At 42.3% G+C, this 22684-nt stretch overlaps 2 protein-coding genes across 6 annotated transcripts in view; one reads left to right on the forward strand and one right to left on the reverse strand.

Annotated features, from left to right (window-relative positions):
• Nucleotides 1-22684, forward strand: part of RALGPS1 (Ral GEF with PH domain and SH3 binding motif 1) — a 765778-nt gene that overhangs the window by 78783 nt on the left and 664311 nt on the right. The window lies entirely within an intron of this gene.
• On the reverse strand, nucleotides 1387-22569 carry LOC120913892. Its single transcript, XM_040324227.1, has 2 exons — nucleotides 22388-22569; nucleotides 1387-2689 (listed from the first exon to the last, which is right to left on the reverse strand). Exon 2 carries the CDS (start codon nucleotides 2680-2682, stop codon nucleotides 1930-1932), a length of 753 nt encoding a protein of 250 aa, XP_040180161.1. The 5' UTR covers nucleotides 2683-2689; nucleotides 22388-22569; the 3' UTR covers nucleotides 1387-1929.

Consider the following 22684-nt stretch of genomic DNA (forward strand, 5'->3'; position numbering starts at 1 on the left):
GGGTTCCTTCTAGCCTAAAATTCGGCATTGTAGCGCGAGCTACAGTATGCCGGTCTTAATTTTTTTATCGCCGTACTCAGTGTAATCGTACATAGTAGATTCCGACTGCCCAATGGGCGTTCCTATCCAGACGGAAGGTGATTGACGGCCGGCTCTGGCGCGTCACGCTTCTCCGGAAATAGCCGAAATAGGCTTGGCTCTTCACGGCGCCTGCGCATAGTCTGTGTGCAGGCGCCGTGAAGAGCTGAGACCTACTCCGGCTGTCTTCGGGGAGCGTGACGTGCCAGAGCCGGCCGTCAATCACCCTCCCTCTTGAAAGGAACGCCCATTCCCCGCGGGCAGTCAGAATCTACTATGTACGATTACACTGTGAGTACGGCGATAAAAAAATTAAGACCGGCATACTGTAGCTCGCGCTACTATGCCAAATTTTATGCTAAAATGTTGTTCTGAAGGGTGAACCACCGCTTTAATCACGCTGAACATCGGCTGCCGAAGCAAAAAAAAAAGACTTGCACCGACACTTGGCTCCCGCTGACTTACGGCTCCGCTGCCTCTCGCCACTAAATAAACTAAGGGGCGGGTCACCCAGTCATGTCATCAGGTGGCCCTGCCCCTTGGTTAATTTAGCAGCAGGAGGCGTGGAGCTGTCAGTAGGTAACCAATTGGTGGCCTGGAAATGAATTGGAATGTGCCGGAATAATTTGTAACATTGAGCTTTCAGCAGAGATACCTAAGGTTCTAGGATTCCCTGCTCTGTTAAAATAATTATAATGATTATAATCAGTGTCTTTGCTAGAACAATTTTCCCCACTTCCTTTCATCTGACACCCATTGATGTGTGTGTGTGACGCAACAATAAAAGCCTGACAAAAGTTCTAACCCTTCTCTGTTCTATCTAAACCTTAAAATAGGACTAAAGATGGTCTTTAAATGCCATTGACAGCTGCTCCTCGGTTTGCCTTGTATTTTGTTGTAAAAAGACGACATTAAAAAGGCGTAAAATGGATACAAATTAATTTGATTGTCACATCGTTTTACACTTTCTATTCATGTTTGTATGAAAAGATCTGCTTGTGTAACAGTGGAATAGGGCCCTGGCTCCGACATTCCAGCTGTGGATGATAAAATATTAATATTGAGCGTACAAAGGGCAACTGTTGTTGTTATATTAAATATGCATATTTCCTTCCACTGAAGCCATCAAAGCCTATGAGAAGCACGGTCATGCAGAGGTGAGCCTGTAGTAAGTTGGTGGAAAGTATAAAATGGTAATAGCCAGGAGCTGATTGGCAGCTGGTGGCTCATAGTTTTTCCCATTATGCCTTTTATTACCACAAACTTGCAGGAAAGTGCAATGCTATAAATAAATCACATTGAGATTTATTATGTTGATGAAATATTTTATTATGGACAGAGTTTATGCTGCTCTTTAAAACTGGGGATGTCTTCCCCTTAATTTTGTCCTGCAATGGAACTCAGTGGTGAAGTCTATACAGTTAATAATTCTCTTCTGGCATGTACCTACAGGTTTTACATTTATTTAAGTTGGATAAAATAGGGACTAGTAAATATTCTATATATTTAAAAAAAAAAATATGAAATCTCTCAAAGTGAGGGAAATCTGTCAGACCTATTTTTAGAAATATGAAATTTTAGACATATTTTTACATGGGTCCTGAGGCCCAAATACTGGCCCATTTTTCCCCCCAACATTTCTAGCATCCAGGGACTGTGTGCAGGCATCCTATTGAAGTCTATTAGGACGCAGCTGCTGTGCGCACACTGACGCTCTTTCTAGAGGAATAGTGACCCAAGGTTCCGATTTAAAGGCTAGCAAAGGGCTGAATCTGGCCCTCGGGCCGCAGTTTAGATACCACTGCCTTATATAATTGACCAGATATACAAATTTTTAAGGTCAGCTTCTCACTAAACACTTTGAAGTTGAAGGTCCAGCTCTTTGGCCAGCTGTTCCAACCTTTGAAATCCTTGAGCCACATTCTCGATATCCACATCGAGTGAGACAACTGCTGTCTTTTTAGTAGTGGTCCCCTCTGTTTTTAACCGAATGGTGTAGTCATTCGTCAGTTGAAAAGTCTCTTGGGTGACATTGCTGATGGTGGCATATCTCTGAATCCCAGCCACTTGTAGAAAGACCTCCATCATCATATTGTTTGTTTCTCCTTGGACATGTAAAACCTGGGAGAGGAAGGCTATAATTTCTTTTTCTTGTTCTAGGGCATAACAGGTTAGTGCCTTTATCCCGTTTCTCTCATTATCTACCGTTTCTGCATTTTCATTTTGATGGTTTATTGAATCTTTTTTCTGGCTCTCGAAGGTCTTTAAATTTGATGTTTTTGAAGTCTGTCTTTTGCCTTCAAATGAGTTCAGTTTTTGGGTCCTCGGATTACTTGTCTGCACTTTTCCTTTTGGGAGGTCTTGGCTGTTGTTCTGAGTACCCTTACCCACTATCAGTTTCCATTCTCGCCCCATCTTACTAAGCCAGATTTCAGTGACCGCTAGATCATACAAGTCTGTGTCATAATAGTCCACTTGCTCTACCACTTTCCCCAACTGGACCGCACCCAGTGCTAACATCTTCTCCTCGCTGGTGTCCTTCACCCAGTACGTCTGCTGGATCTTCACCGTGTGGATGTTGCCATTTTTCTGCTTGTTGAACATGCTTGTTCTATATTGTAAAAAGATGACATGAGAAGAATGAAGAGGTGGTCAAGTGACTTTAGACATAAAACTGTATAGTGGCCAGAATGGCTTTGGTTTAGGTGTACTTTGAACCTTAATAGCCTTGAATTAGCCCAATCCCCAATTTCCTTTTTGCAGAATTAAAATGTTAAAGCACAGACAGTTTAAGCTACCTTGAGCTTGGAAATCCATACTAGTTAACCTTTAATTTAAGCTAAAATGATTTAACTACTATTAAAGTAGGGAAGGTTTAGAATGGAACCCCTGTCAAGTTTTTATTGCTCTTTGGCCTGGGAACCTCAAAGACTGAAAGTGATGGGGAAATCTAAGCAACTGTCATCTGAAATAGGACTAGTGGGGAATATACCAGTGGGGTTACCTGCTGTGATGACAAATGCCTATTTACTTCTTGTTTTGTCTCTGAGACAGAGCAGAAAAAGCTCAGTAATGGGTGCACGTGTGGCAGTATAAACCTGACAAAGCATCAAAACCTTTCCAACTATATAAAAAAAGGTTTATGCTGGAATCAAAATATTTTATTTTAATAAGAAGCTGGTGAAATCGCCAAGTGCCTTTCAAAACAGTGAATTTGCAGCCCTGCACTATGCTTCTCCACTATGACATACCATAGCTTTGTGAAAACGTTTCTATCCATTATAGGAATGGTATTTTGTATGGCCATTTCAATCGTAACCGTATCTAGACACCATAAACTGAAAATTCTATTTAATGCATTTTTAATATTTAAAGCAAACACTCATCCATCGACATCTCCATGCTTTATTTTTCTAAGAAATTACATTTCAAGCCCCCCCCCCCCCCCCCGTATTTCTAGGTGTGGCCATCTTGAGTAAGAGCAGAGGACTTATTTAGCATTTACTTCCTGGAATCCATCTGCTCTTAACTTAGGCATGCGGACAGGAGGGTGTGCTTAGCTGAGAGGGCCCCTCCTACAGATGAAATGACATTCCCACGAAGACTCCTGGGATGTATGACATCATTTTGACCAAGGTCAGGAAGCAATTACAAATTAAATTATTAAACAGCATCTTGTTTACTAAGGCTAGTAGCATATGGATTGGAAATATTTAAAACAGTAGTAAACCGCTGACAAAAAAAAACAACCTGCAAGACGATAGCATAATGTGCTAGTATGCAGACCTTCAGAGCTGTACTGTGACAAGGCAATCTCTCTGCTAATCTAGGTTTTTATCCTGGCTGACCGAGAACTTGTCAGAAGTTATCATTCTGATAATGGAGCAACAAAACATTAGAAATAAACTGCAGAAAGGCATGAGTCTTAGGCCCCATACACACGAGAGAATTAATCCTCTCAAAGATTTCCGCAGATTTCTATGCGATGGAGTGTACACACCATCGCATTGAAATCCGCGCGGAAATCCTCTGGCGATGACGTGTCGCGCCGTCGCCGCGATTATGACGCGGCGACGGGCGCGACGCTGTCATATAAGGAATTCCACGCATGCGTCAAATCATTACGACGCGTGCGGGGAATCCCTTTGGACGGATGGATCCGGTGAGTCTGTACAGACGAGCGGATCCATCTGTTGGGATGGATTCCAGCAGATGGATTTGTTGTGCATGTCAGCAAATATCCGATCTGCTGGAATCCATCCCAGAGGAGATTTCTCCGCGGAAACAGATCCGCTGGCGTGTACACACCATAGGATCTATCCGCAGAAACCCATTTGCTGGGATTTATCTGCGGATGGATTCTATCGTGTGTATGGGGCCTTAGTGTTTTTGGAGAGAGATAAGAAAATGCTACAGATATGTGCTTGGGTCAAATTCTCATGATTCATGTTTAGCCCAGGTTCACACTGATGTGGGTTAGTTCAGTTAAACTCGCACAATTTCAAACTGGCAATGCAGTTCGACTTCAGGGTCTATTTGACAGACATCTATGCGGGTTCATGCACAGATGCCAGTTCAAATGGCCCCCGAAGTCGCCAAAAGTAGTACAGGAACCACTTTTGGCAATCGGTACGGCATCGCAAAGTCGGCGTCGCACCCATTCGGGCGGTGCCATTGCCAGCAATAGCTGCCGATTTGACATGTAAAATCGCATGCCAAATCAGTCCAATGTGAACGTGGGTTAACATCCACTTGGACTTTTCATTTATTGGTATTTATAAGCTTTTTCTATACTTTCCTAAAAGCGATTTCTGTTCCCATAGCCTAGACAACTTACGTACCGTATTTTCCAGCGTATAAGACGACTCGGCGTATAAGACGACCCCCTAATTTTCCAGGAAAAATGTTGATTTTGGGATATACTCACTGTATAAGACTACCCCCTTCTTACTAGTCTTCTGGAAGCTGAGGGGTAGCCAGAACCACTGACAGAAACAGGCTTTTTCAAATCTCAATGTGCCATTACATTACATGCCCCCACATTGCCATCACTTGCCCCTCACTGTACCATCACTTGCCCCTCACCTGCCTCTCATTGTGTCATCACTTGCCTCTCATTGTGCCATCACTTGCCCCTCTCTGCTGTGCCATCACTTGCCCCTCTCTGCTGTGCCATCACTTGCCCCTCTCTGCTGTGCCATCACTTGCCCCCACTGTGTCTGACCGCAAACACTCACTTTTTTTTTTCCAGCGGTGACAGTCTCCCATGCTGCGAGCGTGAATGATTTCAAAGCCGCGCCTTCTCTTCAGAGTGTTCTGTGATAGGCGGAACACAAATTTTCCCAGCAGCGCCTCTGTTCTGTTTTCCGCCTATCACGGACGTCTTCTCATCTCGTCCTTGGATGAGAAGGCATCTGTGATAGGAGGAACACAGAACAGAGGCGCTGCTGGGAAGATTTGTGTTCCTCCTATCACAGAACACTCTGAAGAGAAGGCGCGGCTTTGAAATCATTCACGCTCGCAGCATGGGAGACTGTCACCGCTGGAAAAAAAAGTGAGTACTGAGACCGTACCCGGCGTATAAGACGACCCCCAACTTTGGATGCATGTTTTTGCATCCAGAAAGTCGTCTTATACGCTGGAAAATACGGTAATTATTTTGTGGTTAATAAATTAAGCCAACTGAAGGACAAGAAATAATAACTTGATAATGCGGACAATTCAATTTTTCCAGCCATAGTCACCACTACATGTTTTTGATTGCAAATCTGCAAAAGTGCTAGAAAAAATATTTTTACCTTTTTCCTCTCAACAAAAGCACCGTGCTCTCTCCTAAAAACAGTCTACTAAATGTGGCTTGACCTTGCCTTATGCCGCGTACACACCATCGCTTTCTGCGATGGAAAAATGTGACGCTTTATGTGCTTTAAAAAAATGTCATTTTTCAAACTTCAATTTGAACAACGACGTAGCATACACACCATCGCTTTTTCACAACGCTCTAGCACAGCGCAGTTCCGTCAATCACGCACGACGTCACTATAAAGGGTCGTTTCCATGCGGAAGACGGCCTCTTTTGCTGATATCGTGTTGCTGCGTGTTAGTAAAAGTTTGGTGAGATACGATTCGTGATTTTCAGTGACTGTGCTTTAAATTTCGTTTTCTGTCGTACAGTTTGTCTATTTGTTGTCGGATCTGTGATACAGTGCTTGTACTAAGGACGTATTTGTTTAGGCATTACGTTTTGTGTGCACGGTGCTGTTTAGCAGGTCGTTCTTCAAAGGCCATTCTTTACTTCAGGGCGTAATTTTTAGTCTGATCTGATTTGACGACCGTTTTCTAGCCATGTTGCCGGTACGAACTCGTCGCCGAGATCGTGCTGTGCTTGTTGTTAGGATGTGTGCTGCATCCCAGCGACGGTCCATGAACAGGGTGAGGAGGAGGTTGTGGACCAAGAACTGGTTGCTACGCAGGGACCAGTTCTCTCATATGCCTCTGCTGCGGGAGATCCGAGAAAATAACCCTGATGATTTCAGGAATTTTCTTAGGATGTCTGACCCCGTATTTCAGCAGCTTTTGGCTTTGGTGTCGCCATATATCACCAGGCAGGACACCGTTATGCGGGAAGCCATCACTGCTGAGCAGAGGCTAGTTGCTACGTTGCGCTACCTTGCAACAGGGAGAAGTCTGCAGGACTTGAAGTTCTCGACGGGCATCTCCCCCCAGGCTCTGGGCCTCATAATCCCTGAGACCTGTTCGGCCATCATTCAGGTTCTTCAGGAGGACTATGTTAAGGTAAGTGGTGTTCTTTCAATGGTCAAACTATGTCCCCAAAAAAAAAAAAAAAAATAACTTTTCTAATATGCTCAGAATGCTCACTTTGTCTCTATGTATGCTGTTCTACACAATTAGTAAAGCCCTACATGTTTATTTAATTTAGCCAACCTGTCCATCATTCTATGTTGTGGCCAAACCCACCTAGCATAGTCCCTATATCCCCGTTTATTTGTGGCCTCCATTGTAGTGCTGCATTTTGTGTGTCCCTATATCCCCGTTTATTTGTGGCCTCCATTGTAGTGCTGCATTTTGTGTGTCCCTATATCCCCGTTTATTTGTGGCCTCCATTGTCCAAACCCCCCCCCCCTAGATTTTTGAACTACATACTAATAATTATTTTTCTTAGTTAGATTTTTTTTGGGGGGTTGTTTCTCATGTGAGAAACTCATCTTGAGCCCCACTCCCCCTAAATATATTTTTTCAACATCAGAGGGGGGTGATTAATATGCTTAAGTGTTCACATGTTATTTTTTAATACTAACCTTTTTTGGGGAATTGTTGGTGGGATCCCTTGTAATTTTAGCTATATTCTGTTCAAAATCTTTGTTTTAATGTATTTTTTATTTTCTTTCTATCCAGTTCCCCACCACGCCACAGGAATGGCAGACTGTGGCAGCGGACTTCTCCCAGCGTTGGAACTTTCAGAACTGCGGAGGAGCCATTGATGGCAAGCACATCCGCATTGTGCCCCCACCCCATAGTGGATCCCATTTCTTCAATTACAAGGGGTTCCACAGCGTTGTTTTGATGGCGGTGGTCTCTGCAAATTACGAGTTCTTGTACGTGGATGTTGGGAAAAATGGCCGGATGTCGGACGGCGGTGTGTTTGCGGAGACGGAGTTCGCCCAACGGCTTCGGTTGGAGGACCTAGGATTGCCACCTGCGGAGGAGAACGAAGAGGGTCTGCCCTTCGTGTTTGTAGCAGATGAGGCTTTTGGTTTGGGTCCCCACCTCATGAGGCCATTTCCCGTACGCACCCTCACCCATGAGAGGAGGGTTTTTAATTATCGGCTGGCCAGAGCAAGACGTGTGGTAGAGAATGCCTTTGGAATCATGGCCAGCCGATTCAGATTGTTTTTAACAGCAATAAACCTGGCGGAATACAAGTGGAATTACATCATCCTATCTTGTTGCATTTTGCACAATTTTTTGAAACGAAATTCTCAAACTTACCTGACGGTATTGCCTGATGAGGCTGATGTTGTGGCTCCGGAGCCGGGACATCAGGCTAGCCATAGAGGCTTGGCCCCCCAAACCGCACGTGCAGTGCGTCAATCATATGTGGACTATTTTATGGGGAGGGGGGCCATTGAAATGCCTGATCTTGACTAAAGAATTAAATTTACTTTTTGTTTGATGAAACAGTGTTTATTTGTTTGATTTTAGTTATTTGTAAGTTTTGGGGGGTAATGTTTCTTTTTCCTAGGTTCTCATCCAGCCATGTGTTTGGGATGTCATAAATTCCCATGAGTGTTAAATCTTAATAACTCTACAAATATGCCTGAGTAATTGAATGAGTCTGCATTGATACCAATAACTACACACAAATTGTTTGGAGTCCAAAATGTTATTTATTTGTTACTTTTTTCTTTTTGATTAGTACAACAAATATTTTATTTTTTTGTTTTTTTGGTCTTTTTTGATTAGTACAAAATATAATTATTTTTTTGTTTTTTTGGTCTTTTTTGATTAGTACAAAATATAATTAATTTTTTATTTTTTTGGTCTTTTTTGATTAGTACAAAATATAATTATTTATTTTATTTCTTTTTTTTTTTTCAAATTCAAGGAAAAAAGAAAATACACAAACAATTAAACCCTCCCCAAAACATTAATAACATTTTTAAGCTGCCGTTCCAGCGTCTTTGCTTTGTGGCGTATTTCACGGCAGGCCAGACGTATGTCCTCGACTTGGGCCCTGCAGGTGAGAACCTCGCCGATGAGGAGCTGGGCACTATACGTGTCCAGTCCCTGACCAGCCCGATTTCCTCCTGAAATGTGGAACCAAAACATGTGTTAAAAGATTGTATGCCTATATCTATATTCACAGAAAATGTGGTAGATGTTACTTTACCGGATGTTGAGGCAGGTTCCTCTTCCTCTACATCCCTCGGGGGTGTGGCTTGATTGGCTTGTGCCTCCTGCCTTTCTGCTTCATTGTGCCCTACAAGATTGAAGAAAGGGAAAACATGAGGTTCAAACATTACGAGCGGCCTGAAATGACACCCAAAAATTAAGAAATTATAAACAAAAGGTCAATATTGTTGATTTTTAAACAATTATCAAGAAAATAGACCAGTATTTAATCCATTCACAAAGTAATGTCAAATCTGTTAACCAAATTTTTAATTTTAGATATGTAAGCTAACCAAGTCTCCCCTGGATCTGCTCACCCCTGTGTGTGACCCAACATAGGTTGTGATTGTGACAAACAATTGTGCTACTGAGTACACATGTTCAATAAAAAAAGGAGTAGCAAACGCTCCTTTTTGTGAATCTCAAGGTATTTACGTTTCTTCTAAAATAAGCTGAAACACATTTCCATCTATTCCAGAATTGAATACACCTTTTTTTTAAGCCCCAAAAATGTCACAACTTTCATATTTGTGTCGACTAATTGGTCATAGGAGTCGTCGTTCATTCGCCCACAATTCCTAAATTTACGATTTTTGTTCAGATACAGTGCTTCAACTCCCCTTTGCACATGCAAACTAGGCATGATGCCATTTCTCATTAATATGGTCTTGGATTATTGAAAGTCACCGAATGAACGACGACTACGACGACTGCATCATGCGTCCACATTCATAATATTCATTTTATGGTCAACCTGGAAAAAAAAAAAAAACGGCACAAAGAACACACCAAAATAATTAATACACATGGAAAAAACTTACTTCTTCTTCGAATCACCCTATTAATTCTGTAAAGTTGGTGGGGTTCCCTTTTTTTTAAATCCGACCACCTTTTGCGCAGGTGCTCTCTGCTCCTGGTTTTCCCAAACTTCCGCTGGAGCCTACGGATGACCTTCTCCATAATTTGGGCTTTTACTTTATTGGGATGCATGTAGGGGCCATGCTTGGCATCATAGTCCTCCCTCCTCAATATGGTGACCATCTCCACCATTTCTTGAAAACTCATATTGGAGGCTCTGCACCGGAATCTGCGGCGTGGTTGGGCCTGGCCTGCCTCCTGGCTTGAGCTAGAATACACCTCCATGTTGTCCATCTTTTCTCACTCACCAAACGACAGAGAAGGGGCGTGGAAAGGACGATACCGAACGTCAGGGGCGGGGTGTCGTGCGGAGCGTCACGCGTGCGTAGTGTAAAAGGGATGGGACGTGTTTGTAAACGGCGTGCATAGTCTGTGGAAGAAGGCGTAAATCACGATCTTTCCTAACGACGAGACGTAAGTTTTTTATTCCGACTTTATTATAGTGAATAGGGAATGAGTTTGTGGGCTAGTTAGGGGAAGTAAGCTAGTGGCTTTAATTACATTATGTTTTGGCTTCTGTTTCATGTGCAGAAAGAATGGATCCCTTCAAGGATGCGGAGTTCCTGACAGAATTCATACAAAAATGGAAGGAACATCCTGTTCTGTGGCAAACCAAAAGCACAATAAATAAAAACAAAGATGCCAGGGAGAAAGCTAGACAGAGCATGCTTGTTTTTCTGAAAACAAGGGTCCCCAACGCCACAACAGCCACTGTGAAAAGCAAAATCAATTCCATCAGGGGCACCTACAGGGCCCAACGGGTCCAAGTCCTGGCCTCAATGAGGTCTGGGGCTGCAGCTGACTCCATATACAAACCAACCCTGTGGTACTATAGTCAGCTGCAGTTCCTGGACGACCACATTGAGACCAGGACATCCATGTCTACCCTTCCCCCAAGAGGTAGCTCCCAGCTTCCCAGCAGCCAATCCTCCAGTGTTCCCTGCAGACAAGAGCAGGCAAGCTCGGAGGAAGAGGAAGAGTTCCTGGAGGACCCCAATTGTGAGCCATGGAGAATGGTATGTGTTTTTTGTATGAATTTAGTTAGTATATGACAAGTATAGTAATAATGGTAAATGTATGTTACTATTGTTCTAAATTCTATGTGAATCTCGTAAGTTTAGGGATAGGATCAATAGTCAGTAGTGGGAAAACATGATGGGGTCAAAATGGGCAAAATAATAATGTTTAGGAAGGAGTGGGTGGCATTTTCAGATAGGCCAGTAGGGGGGAGTAACGCAATACACCTGCAAGGGGTCCCAGATGGAAGACACCCTTTTTGAGTACTATCTAGTTGACACTAAATTGAATAAATTAATTTTTGGGGAAAAGGCCACTTATTTACTAAATTAGGCATGCAACAACCCACATAATTCCAGGGGGACCATGTCTGAAGGTGTTTAAGGGGCCACATAATTAAGGATGGCGACCCTGTGTGTAATATATATTGACATTCAATTTGCATCACTCATGATTGTAAAAATGTGTGTGATTAATGACAAACACAAATAACATATGTTCCTTTTTTTGATACACAGGCAGACCCAAGCCAGGAAGAGCCAGGGCCCACAGGGAGCCAGGAAGAGCCAGGGCCCACAGGGAGCCAGGAAGAGACAGGGCCCACAGGGAGCCAGGAGGAGCCAGGGCCAACTGCAAGGCAGGAGGTGGCAGAGCCCACTGGGAGCCAGGAGGTGGCAGGCCCCAGTGGGACCCAGGAGGCACGGCGGCGGGATACCATCTCCCGGATCCCTCCATTCCGCAATCCCAATAAACGGCTCAGGAGTATGCGACAAATGGAGGAGGAGACCCAGGGCCTGCTTCGCCAAGCTACTGCAGCCATCCGAGAGCCACCCAGTGAAGTTGAGGGGTTCGCAGCGCTCATTGCAGCCAAGATGTACAATCTGGAGCAGAGCCAGCGTGTGCGCTGCGAACTCCTCATCTTCCAAGCCATAACCATGGCATCCCTGGGGCAGCTCGATGACGACACCCACATTGTGCGGATTGCTCCTCCTGTCCTTGCTGCTCCTCCTGCTCCTGCTCCTGCACCTGCACCTGCTCCTCCACCTCATGAGGCTGCTCTGGCTCCTGCCACCTCATCTCCTCCAGGAACCCAGCCCCCAAGGACTCGGGCTACAGGGAAGGCTGCAGGGAAGACTGCAGGGAAGGCTGCTGGGAAGAAAAAGGCGAAGAAATAATACGGTGCCCCTGATGGAATTTTAATGTGGACTCACAGGCTGTATTTGTGGCTTCGGGGACCCTTGTTTTCAGAAAAAATCAAGCATGCTCTAAAGTGCTGCCTACCTTGGCATCTTTGTTTTTATTATGTTGTGTTTTTGGGTTGCCACCTTTTTTGTTTGAAATTTTTAGGAAGACTAAAATAAATGTTAATTTTTCAGCCAAATTTCAACATGTTTCTTTATTGTAGATTTGAGAGATCAGTATTGAATGGGCAGACCCATTACAAAATAAATAATGCAAACATTAACAAGGTAAAAAAACATGCTTGTGGGTGAGTTAACTAAAAAATTAGGTTGTTGCAGACACTTCACACACTCCTAAATAAAAACAAAATAGAGATTACTAATCAAATTGGTGACAAAAATTAAAAAAAAAAAAATAAGGTGGACCAATATATATATTTAAAATGTTTAAGATGGAAGATACAACTAAATAACAGAACACAAACATAAACATTATCAAACAAGAAAGAAACTAATTAAAAGCTTGTCATAACTATGTAACAAGATCAGCCGCAACAAACGTCCATTTCTGGGTAGCAGTTAAAAGCAGGGGTTAAAGAAGCGCTTTATTTTCTTGTCTATAAGCTGAAAAACACCTTAACGAATGTGCCGATTCCATTCTGAACAGTCGTTTTACATGAATGAGCGCTGCCGTCTCCTAACTTGCTTCTGAGCATGCGCGGGCTTAAATCGACGTTTTTACGTACACACGGTCAATGTTTAGAACACAGAAAACGACGTCGGCCAAAAACGACACATAAAATTGAAGCATGCTTCAATTTTTTTCTGTCGTTTTTTAGAAGACATAAAACGACGTTTTTGCCCACACACGGTCAATTAAATTGACGTTTTTGAAAATGACGTTTTTTTCCATCGCAGAAAGCGATGGTGTGTACGCGGCATTAGTGTTGAATGGCTTCCTCAAATTCTGCAGTGGAAGCGCTGTATATATTGTCATCTTCCTTCTCTCAAAGTAGATTTAAATTCATTCATTTCTTATTCAAGTAACATAATTCATCCCTATTGCAAGGGACATTAATCACTTTTATTTAAATTGTCTCTGTTCCCTGTGGTGTGTAAAGCCACCTCGTAATGCCGTGAGGATATCGGTCATCGTTATTAATGACTTGATCTATTTCTTATAACACTATATATATATATATATATATATATATATATATATATATATATATATATATATATATAAATGTTTTAATTTTGCAATCTCTTCCATAAAAAAATTAAAAGTCAGCAGCTACAAATACTGCAGCTGCCAACTTTTAGGATTAGGACACTTACCTGTCCCAAGGTCCAGTGATGTGGGGGAACGAAGCCCGCTCGTCTCCTCCTCCTCCGTGGCACCGGCATTGTCACTGTGGTTGCCCAGTTGTGGCTTCACAGCCGGGCACACACTGCACTGTGACTGGCCGAGCAATCATCTGGGACCTGTGACATGTCCCAGATGATTGCCGAGAGGGGGAGAGAGAGGTGAACTTCCTGCGCCACAGTGCCCTGGGAGGAAGTGGGAGCTGTTAACCCACTAAACAGAGGGGTTTAACTCCCTCCCCCAAAAAATTACATGCCAAATGTGGCGTGTCAGGGGGTCACCTTCCCTTAAAGCAGAAGAAAAAAATGTATCGCAGCAAAAAAAATGCAACATTAACAAAGTGACATTGTGCACCAACCTATCATATATAAATATATGTGACCACCAGGCACCCGCGATTGGCTGTTACAGACCCAAGGACATGGATCTCTGTGTGTAAACACAGAGATCCACGTCCTTTTAGGGAGAGGAGACCGATGGTGTGTCCCTTGTACATAGGGACAGCCATCAGTCCCCTCCCCCAGTCAGTCCCCCTCCCCCCACAGTAAGAGTCACTCCCAGGGAACACATTTAACCCCTTGATCGCCCCCTAGTATTAACCCCTTCCCTGCCAGTCACATTTATACAGATATCAGTGCATATTTATAGTCCTGTTCACTGCATAAATGTGAATGGTCCCAAAATTGTGTCAAAAGTGTCCGATGTAATATCGCAGTCCTGACAAAAATCGCAAATAACTGCCATTACTAGTAAAAAAAAAAATAGAAAAAAATGTCATAATTCTATTAACTATTTTGTAGGCGCTGTAACTTTGCGCAAACCAATCACTATACGCTTATTGAGATTTTTTTTTATTTAACAAAAATATGTTGAAGAATACCTATTGGCCTAAACTAAGAAAAAAATATATATATATTTTTTTGAAATTGGGATATTTAGTATAGCAAAAATTAAAAAATATAGTGTTTTTTTTCTAAATCAGTCTATTCTTGTTTATAGCGAAAAAAAATAAAAACCGCAGAGATGATCAAATACCACCAAAAGAAAGCTCTATTTGTGGGGAAAAAAAGGACGTCAATTTTGTTTGGGAGCCACCTTGCACGACCGACCGCCCAATTGTCATTCAAAGCGTGACAGTGCTGAAAGCTGAAATTTTGCCTGGGCAGGAAGGGGATGTATGTGCCCAGTAAGCAAGTGGTTAAGGAACAGGGTTAACCCCTTGGTCGCCCCCTAGTGTTAACCCTTTCCCTGCCAGTGACATTTACACATTAATCAGTGCATTTTTATAGCACTAATCGCTGTATAAATGCCAATTGTTCCAAAGATTTGTCAAGTGTCCGATATGTCCAGCATAATGTCGCAATCCCAATGAAAATCGCAGATCGCTGCCATTACTAGTTAAAAATAAAAATGCTATAAATCTATCCCCTATTTTGTAGACGCTATAACTAGGGTTGTCCCAATACCACTTTTTTAAGACCATGTACAAGTACCAATACTTTTTTTTCGCGTACTCGCCGATACTGATAATTTTTTTTAAAATGTCATGTGACAGTTTCTCAAAGCACAATACAGATTAGGTGACACTGATCTGCAGCACTGATAGGATTAGGTGGCACTGATATGCAGCACTGATGGCTGGCTGGCACTGGCAGTTGGCACTGACGACTGGGGGGCACTGGCAAGTGGCACTGACTGGGGGGCACTGGCAGGTGGCACTGATGGCTGGGGGGCACTGGCAGGTGACATTTTTGGGCACTGATGGGCAGGCACTAAAATGCCATTAGGGAAGGCTGCCTGCAACGCCCATGCTGGTACTCCTTGCCCTCGGTCGCATTAAAACGGCAGCAGAAATCTTGTTACACCCAGCCCAAACTATATGGGCTGGGTGTAACAAGATATCTGCTGCTGGCATACTGTGGCCGAGTGCAGGGTGTACCAAAATGGGCGTCTCTGACGTCAACACGGAGCGTCACTTGCGCGACCACATGTGACGGCTCCGGTCGCCCTGAACGCTGCACTCCCTGCCAGTTCGACACTCCGCCCGACGGCATTGGGAGCATTTGTTCGAGTACAAGCACTCGCGCAAATGCTCGGATTCGGTCCTGATACCGATACTGGTATCGGTATCGGGACAACCCTAGCTATAACTTTTGCGCAAACCAATCAATATATGCTTTTTGTGATTTTTATGGGGATTTTACTGAGGAAAAAGAAAATTGGGGCTATTTATTACAGCAAAAAGTACAAAATATTGTGTTTTTTTTTCAAAATTGTCGCTCTTTGTCACTGTCTATAGCGCAAAAAATAAAAAACGCACAGATGATCATATATCACCAAAAGAAAGCTCTATTTGTGGGAAAAAAAGATGTAAATTTTGTTTGGGTACTACATCGCACAACCGCGCAATTGTCAGTTAAAGCGACGCAGTGCCATATCGCAAAAAATGGCCTGGTCATTGAGCAGCCAATTCTTCTGGGGCTGAAGTGGTTAAACAGTGATTACATCACCAATCTCACTAAAGGACCCTAACATCTGGGACCGTGAGCCTTCCAAAAGCCTCTGCTGTGCTCTGCTGTATTCAATTAGTCCGACGTGTATATTGCCATGGAACACACGATGAATCAGGAGAAAAAAAAAATGCTTCTCATTTGTGCATACCACAATTCAGAAAGGCATTCGTAAAACAAGATACAAGATCCACTCACATATTCCAAGTGCCCACCTGGCACTTAGGAAAACATGCTCAGCTAAGTCAGTTGTGGTGCTGTGGTTGTATCACACAACACGGCTCCAACTACTCAAAATTGTGATACCGTCAGCGTCCCTGTCTAACTCTGTCCGTTTTGTCTATCGATGTCCTCATAGAGTGGCTGTCACTTCAGTTATTGTTTTTTTTATTTGGAGTATTTACACAATAATAAATATAATTATTCACAAGATTACATATATGTTGTAGAATACTGTGACCGTGCGCTTTACCCCGGATGCCTGCATACTTGGATGTGCCTGGTTTAATCATTAGCCATGTGAGTTGAGTTGGACCTTGATTAAATGTAATCCTATTGCTACACTTGGAAGCACCGCTCTTCTCATTTATACTCGGTTGTGACGTGACTCTACTTGTATCTCAAGACATCGCTTGTGTATCAAGTCAAAATGTATTACAAAATGTTGCTTTTCTTGCAAAACACTCTCAAACCAAGGTTTTACTGAATATTTTTTTGTAATCTTGTAGTGAGCTTGAGGCCCAATGCACAGGGGCACATGAGGCTGTAGAACATAAATTGCAGGTGTATTGCCACACTTGAGATACATAGCCGACACAAACACCTAACAGTAATGAATGGCTGTATGTGACTGTGCCTGGGTTTGTGGCTACTTGCATAAAAGCATGCATATGTAGGGATATATAATACTGGACGCTGATCGTCTGCATCCAGGGCATACAACCTTATGCATGCTTTTACATAAGCAGTGGCATAAATGTGTACAGACACAGACAGCCAATCCTTTTTTGGTCGGCTGTACATCATAGCTATGTATCCCAATCAGAGAAATACACCCATAATTTACATTGTATGCCAAAAAGGCCATGTGCATGACCCCTTAGTCAGCTTAGCTGTGTGTCTACTAAAGATCCCTAAAGAATGGGGTATACAATTTGCAGTGTGAGCATGCTCCATCAGGGTGTGCTAGAAATATCTTTGTGTTGAGGATGTATACTACCTGGTCAATCGGCAGAATTGGGGGGCCTGCTGGTGCTTGTCGGAAATGTTAAATATCTGAGGCACTTCTGGCACATGGCCTTCCCTCCTGGGCTTTTGCAATGTGAGGATGTTGCTGTAACACCTGTCTTGCTCTAAGGGCATGGGTGCTCAACCTGTGGCCCTTCAGCTGTTGCATAACTACAAGTCTTATGAGGCATTGCAAGCCATTGACAGTTACTATCATGACTCCCAAAAGCAAAGGCATGATGGGACTTGTAGTTCTGCAGCAGCTGGAGGGCCACACACTGAGCACCCTTGCATTAGGGCCTATGGATGTTAGAACCTGAGGGATCTCCCAAACATGGAGGTCTCCTTTTAAGAAAATTGCTGCCATAGAATGCTTAGAGGATGCAGACTGAGGTCATGGATGACTGACTAAGTTGGAAAGCAACACAGGAACATTTCCATTTCAGTCCTGCCTTGATTTCTAAAAAAAGAAGTCCCATCATTAGCTGAAAGAGCTGAACATTTTAAAAGTTGAATGGTCTTAATAGTTGAAAGTATGCATAAGTTACGCAGAGCCAAATAACGTACGGAATAATAAAATTAGAATTAATAAGAATAATAAAAAACGAATAACAATACTGGGAATGCTATTGAGCATTCCCACTAATTACAACCCCTGCTTAGAAATATTATAGACTCAAATCAGACAGGATTCATGCCACATAGAACAACGAACAATAATCTACGTAGGTTATATACAAACCTACATACTCATCATATCCAGAAAGGATCCAGGACAGTGGCCTCCCTAGACAGAGAAGGCTTTCAATACAATCATATGGCCTTTTCTGTGGGAAATACTCAGGATGGGATTCCCATTGGTATTTATTAAGTGGATACAAATAATATATCGGAAACCCATGTCAGCGGTTAAATTGGGAGGAAAGCTATCATCTTTATTCCAGCTATACAGAGGCACGAGGCAGGGCTGCCCTATCGCTCCAGCACTCTTCGCAATAGCAATAGAGCCAGTGGCAGAGGCTCTTAGAACTTCGCCAAATATTCAAGGACTCTGATTGGGGGGCTGGAAGAGAGGGTGTTCCTGTATGCCGATAATATGCTGTTATTCTTGAGAGATGCAAGCCCATCTTTGGAAGGAGCCTTAGAATTATTAGATATTTTTTCTTTATTTACAGGGCTTAAAGTAAATTGGGGTAAGTCTCTATTATTTCCCATTGACCAAGGAGCACAGGATACCGCTGCCCCAAATATACCACTGAAATGGGTAACGGAATTTAAGTACCTTGGCATAATAATATCTAGACAGGCTGAAGATTTTCGAATGTCGAACTTGGATCCAGTAATACAGGAGTTTAGGAAAAAAATAAAGGTATGGGAAGAGCTGCCCCTGTTATCAGAACGTATACATTTAGTAAAGATGAAGATTCTTCCTAAATTTTTGTATTTGTTTAGAAATTCTCCACAATGGTTGCCTAAAAGTTTCTTTGTACAGCTACATGGTATGCTCTCTGCATTTATATGGGCAAACTAACCAGCTAGAATTTAATTAAGTACACTTATGCGACCGGCAGTATGGGGGGGAGTTGGCCATCCCAAACCTTTTATAAGTATTATTTAGCTACACAGTTAGTGACGGTGGGGAGATAGCTGAACCCTAATGGGTTTGACTCTGCCACAATGTTGGAAGCAGCAGTGGTCCAATCGGTGGAGGCACTTCAGGGATTGTTGTATAGGGGTTAAAATCTAGGCGGGATTTGACCCCTTCAATGATAACAACAGTAAAAATATAGAGAGCTGCCATAGAAAAAGAGGGATATTCGAAAACAAATCTATCCCCAAATACTCCACTATGGAGAAACCCCAAGCTTCCACATTTAGACTACTCAAGATCCAAGGGCATGGACTTAATTTGGGGTTAAAAAATTATCACAAGTAATGCAGGGGAATTTTGTTTCCTCATTTTGTAGAAATGAGGCAGTGTTGAAATGTACCTGAGAGTTACACTTTCAGATATATGCAGCTTATCCATGCTTTATTAGCTCAGTTCCCTGAGGGGACTCCCACAATTGATGGAATTGAGTTTGGAGCAATTGGTAAAGAAAAGTAGTGAAAAGAAGTCAATTTCAACCCTGTATACTTTTTTATCAAGGACTACACCGTCCGATATAATCAAATTATGCGAATGTTGGTTAAGAGATATCCCAAATCTAGCAGAAGAGAATTGGGGGGAGATATGGAGGTTCCCATTTCAGATATTAGTATCACTCCGAAATAAACTAATACAATTAAATAATACATAGGAGCTACTATACACCATATAAGCTATACAGGATCTCTCCATCAAACTCTCAAAATTGTTGGAGATGCACAGACATTCCAGGAAATTCCATTCACATATTTTGGTCCTGCCCGAAGATGGTGGTATTTTGGAGGGAGGTCCTGAGAATAATTGCTATAGTAACATCATTATCTTTGGAACAAGTGGGATCTGCCTGTTGAAATCAGCAGGGAAGAATATCACCTCTATAGGAAAGAGAGTAGGCCTACTATTATTCTAAAGAAAGTGGAAGCTCCCTCAGTGGTATATTGGAAAAATCTAGTGAATAGCATTTGCCACTGTATAGGGAGACCTATTGTAATGGAGGATATGGGGAGAAATACGAAAGAGTATGGGCAAGTTGGATAGAGAATCCCATGACGGCTTCAGGATAAATAGGGTACGAAGAGAGGATAAACTACACCATAGAATAAAGGGGGAGAAATGTATGTATAAATGTTATATTGTGTTAGATGAAATTAATGTTCAGCAAAATTTTATGGAAGCTCCAGACAGAGCAGATAAATGTAAGTTGTGGAATGTATATTTTTGTATAGAAAAAAAATAGAGATTTATATAAAAAAAAAGTAAGTGGGCCTGGGACATTAACAATGTGGTCCCTAGTGAGCTGAGGGACATTTTTTCTGCCAATCATGCTATTTTGCTTAATAAAAGCGCTACATTAGTATAGGTTTCCTTTTTGAGGTTTCTGTTTGTGTGTGACCGCCCTCTGCTGTTCAGAAACAGTAAGAAAACAAACGCTATTCAAGCTGTAGAAAATGATTTATGTTTACCATAAATATAAACATTGTTTACTTTTTTCTATTCTGGACTATTGCTCATTTGTTGGAATGTTTTCTTTCATTCTTTCCTGCTACTTCAATAAAAAATAATGTAACTAATAACAAAAGTGACACTAAAGTCCGGTTTAAAAAAAAAAAAAAAAAAAAAATTCTATTCAAGTATGTATTCCTAACTTAAAGTACCTTCTATTGCTCTCTGCCTCCTCCAAATCTCTTTTTTTTTTTTTTGCTGCCGAGATCGAACTTCCATTTGTTTTGTCATGGTCTTACTGTATTTATGGACGTAGCCATCCACTCTTGCTCGCTCCTGAGATATACTAGGGATTAATATGAATTATGGGCTGTGAGATTTGTAGTGGACATAGAGCAATGTTCCAAACAAACAGAAGAGGGGGGGACGGTTCAGGAGCTCACTGAGGACATTACAAGGAGGCAGAAAAATACAATAAGAAATATGTTCCTGAAAAATAGATTACAGGGCTATTAAGTTGTGAATGTGTATAGATTCTTTTTAGAGAATAAGGGCATTGTTTAGTGTCCCTTTAACCACTTGCTTACTGGGCACATATACCCCCCTCCTGCCCAGGTGAAATTTCGGCTTCCGGCACTGCGTTGCTTTAACAATTGCGCGGTCGTGCGACGTGGCTCCCAAACAAAATTGACGTCCTTTTTTCCCCACAAATAAAGCTTTCTATTGGTGGTATTTGATCGCCTGTGCGGTTTTTATTTTTTGCGCTATAAACAAAAAAGAGCGCCAATTTTGAAAAAAATGCAATATTTTTTACTTGTTGCTATAATAAATATCCCAATTTAAAAAAAAACAAAACAAATTTTTTTTCCTCAGTTTAGGCCGATACGTATTCTACATATTTTTGGTAAAAAAAAAAAAAATCGCAATAAGCGACTGGTTTGCGCAAACGTTATAGCGCCTACAAAATAGGGGACAGAATTATTATTTTTTATTATTATTTTTTTTTTTTTACTAGAAATGACGGCGATCTGCGATTTTTATTGGGACTGCGACGTTATGGCGGACACATCGGACACTTTTGACACATTTTTGGCGCCATTCACATTTATTCTGCGATCAGTGCTATAAATATGCACTAATTACTGTATAAATGTGACTGACATTGAAGGGGTTAACACTAGGGGGTGAGGAAGGGGTTAAATGTATTCCCTGCATTGTGTTCTAACTGTAGGTGGAGGGGGGTACAAGGGACACAGATCGGTCTCCTCTCCAGAGACAGCACCGCTGTCTCTGTGTAAAACGGCAATGAGAGATGATCTCATATGTTTACATATGAGATCATCTCTCATTGGCCGCACAGATCGCATCGCAAACGGCCACTCTGATTGGCCGTTCGCGGCGATTTGTAATTGGCTGTGTCCAAGGGACACAGCCAACACAGAGTTTCCCCGCTGCGCGCTCTGGAGCGTGCGTGGGGAACGCGCAAAGGGGCGGACGTCAATTGACGTTCACTTGGATTTTGGGATCCGTGCTGTAGCCGTCATTTGACTATAGCGCTGGTCCCAAGCGGTTAATCAATTCCATTTCTTGTGACCATTGTCTAATCCTGATGACTGTTTCCGGTGTTTATTTTCCTCAGCAAAAAAGCTGATTTAGTTTGTGTGTGAAATTATAAAATGTTTGATTTCTTAAATATATTTTTGTAAAATGTACCAATAGATTTGTAAAATTAGTTTCGGAGATGAGCGCTGTATTTAAATGATGGTACGGGAACCTGAAGACCAAAGATGACCAGCAATTCTTGGCAGGATCAGGAGACTGTAAAATGCCTATGGGGGTTCCTGGACTTGTCAGGGGGAACAATCAGTATAGCTATGTACAAAATGTTTCCAGTGTTGATCATTTTTAGGATAAACAGTGTTGTCTCCCCCATCCCTGCTCTACCACCCCTCCTATCATTGTGATGGAAAGAAGTCCCAGTTATTTGCCTAGATGAGGGTTGGATCATGATGTGTGTCTGCCATGTAATGTCAGTTTGTAGGACTTGCTGGGAAATTTCTCAGTGTAGATTATTTAGTGCACTTACCTTTTTTTGAGGAAACTTTTTGCAATTCCCTTTTTCACAGTCGGGGACCTGGTTCCAGCTTGGGGTTCCGTCAGTTTGGGGTGTCAGTTTGTACTGACATGACACAGAGGATCAGGAAAGGTTGGACAGGTTTGTATCAGACTCTGCGGTGAACACAGCATTTTGTGTTGCCGAGACAACGTCCCTACAACAGTCTGTTCAGGTTTGGCCTGTTGACACATTCCTCTGTCGTTACCGAGTTCATTGAACTGTATGTGAGCTGGAATTGTATCAGCAATCAATGGATGCTTTTGCAAG

The sequence above is a fragment of the Rana temporaria genome, chromosome 9 (genome assembly GCF_905171775.1).
Source record: "Rana temporaria chromosome 9, aRanTem1.1, whole genome shotgun sequence".
Classification (NCBI taxonomy): Eukaryota; Metazoa; Chordata; class Amphibia; order Anura; family Ranidae; genus Rana; species Rana temporaria.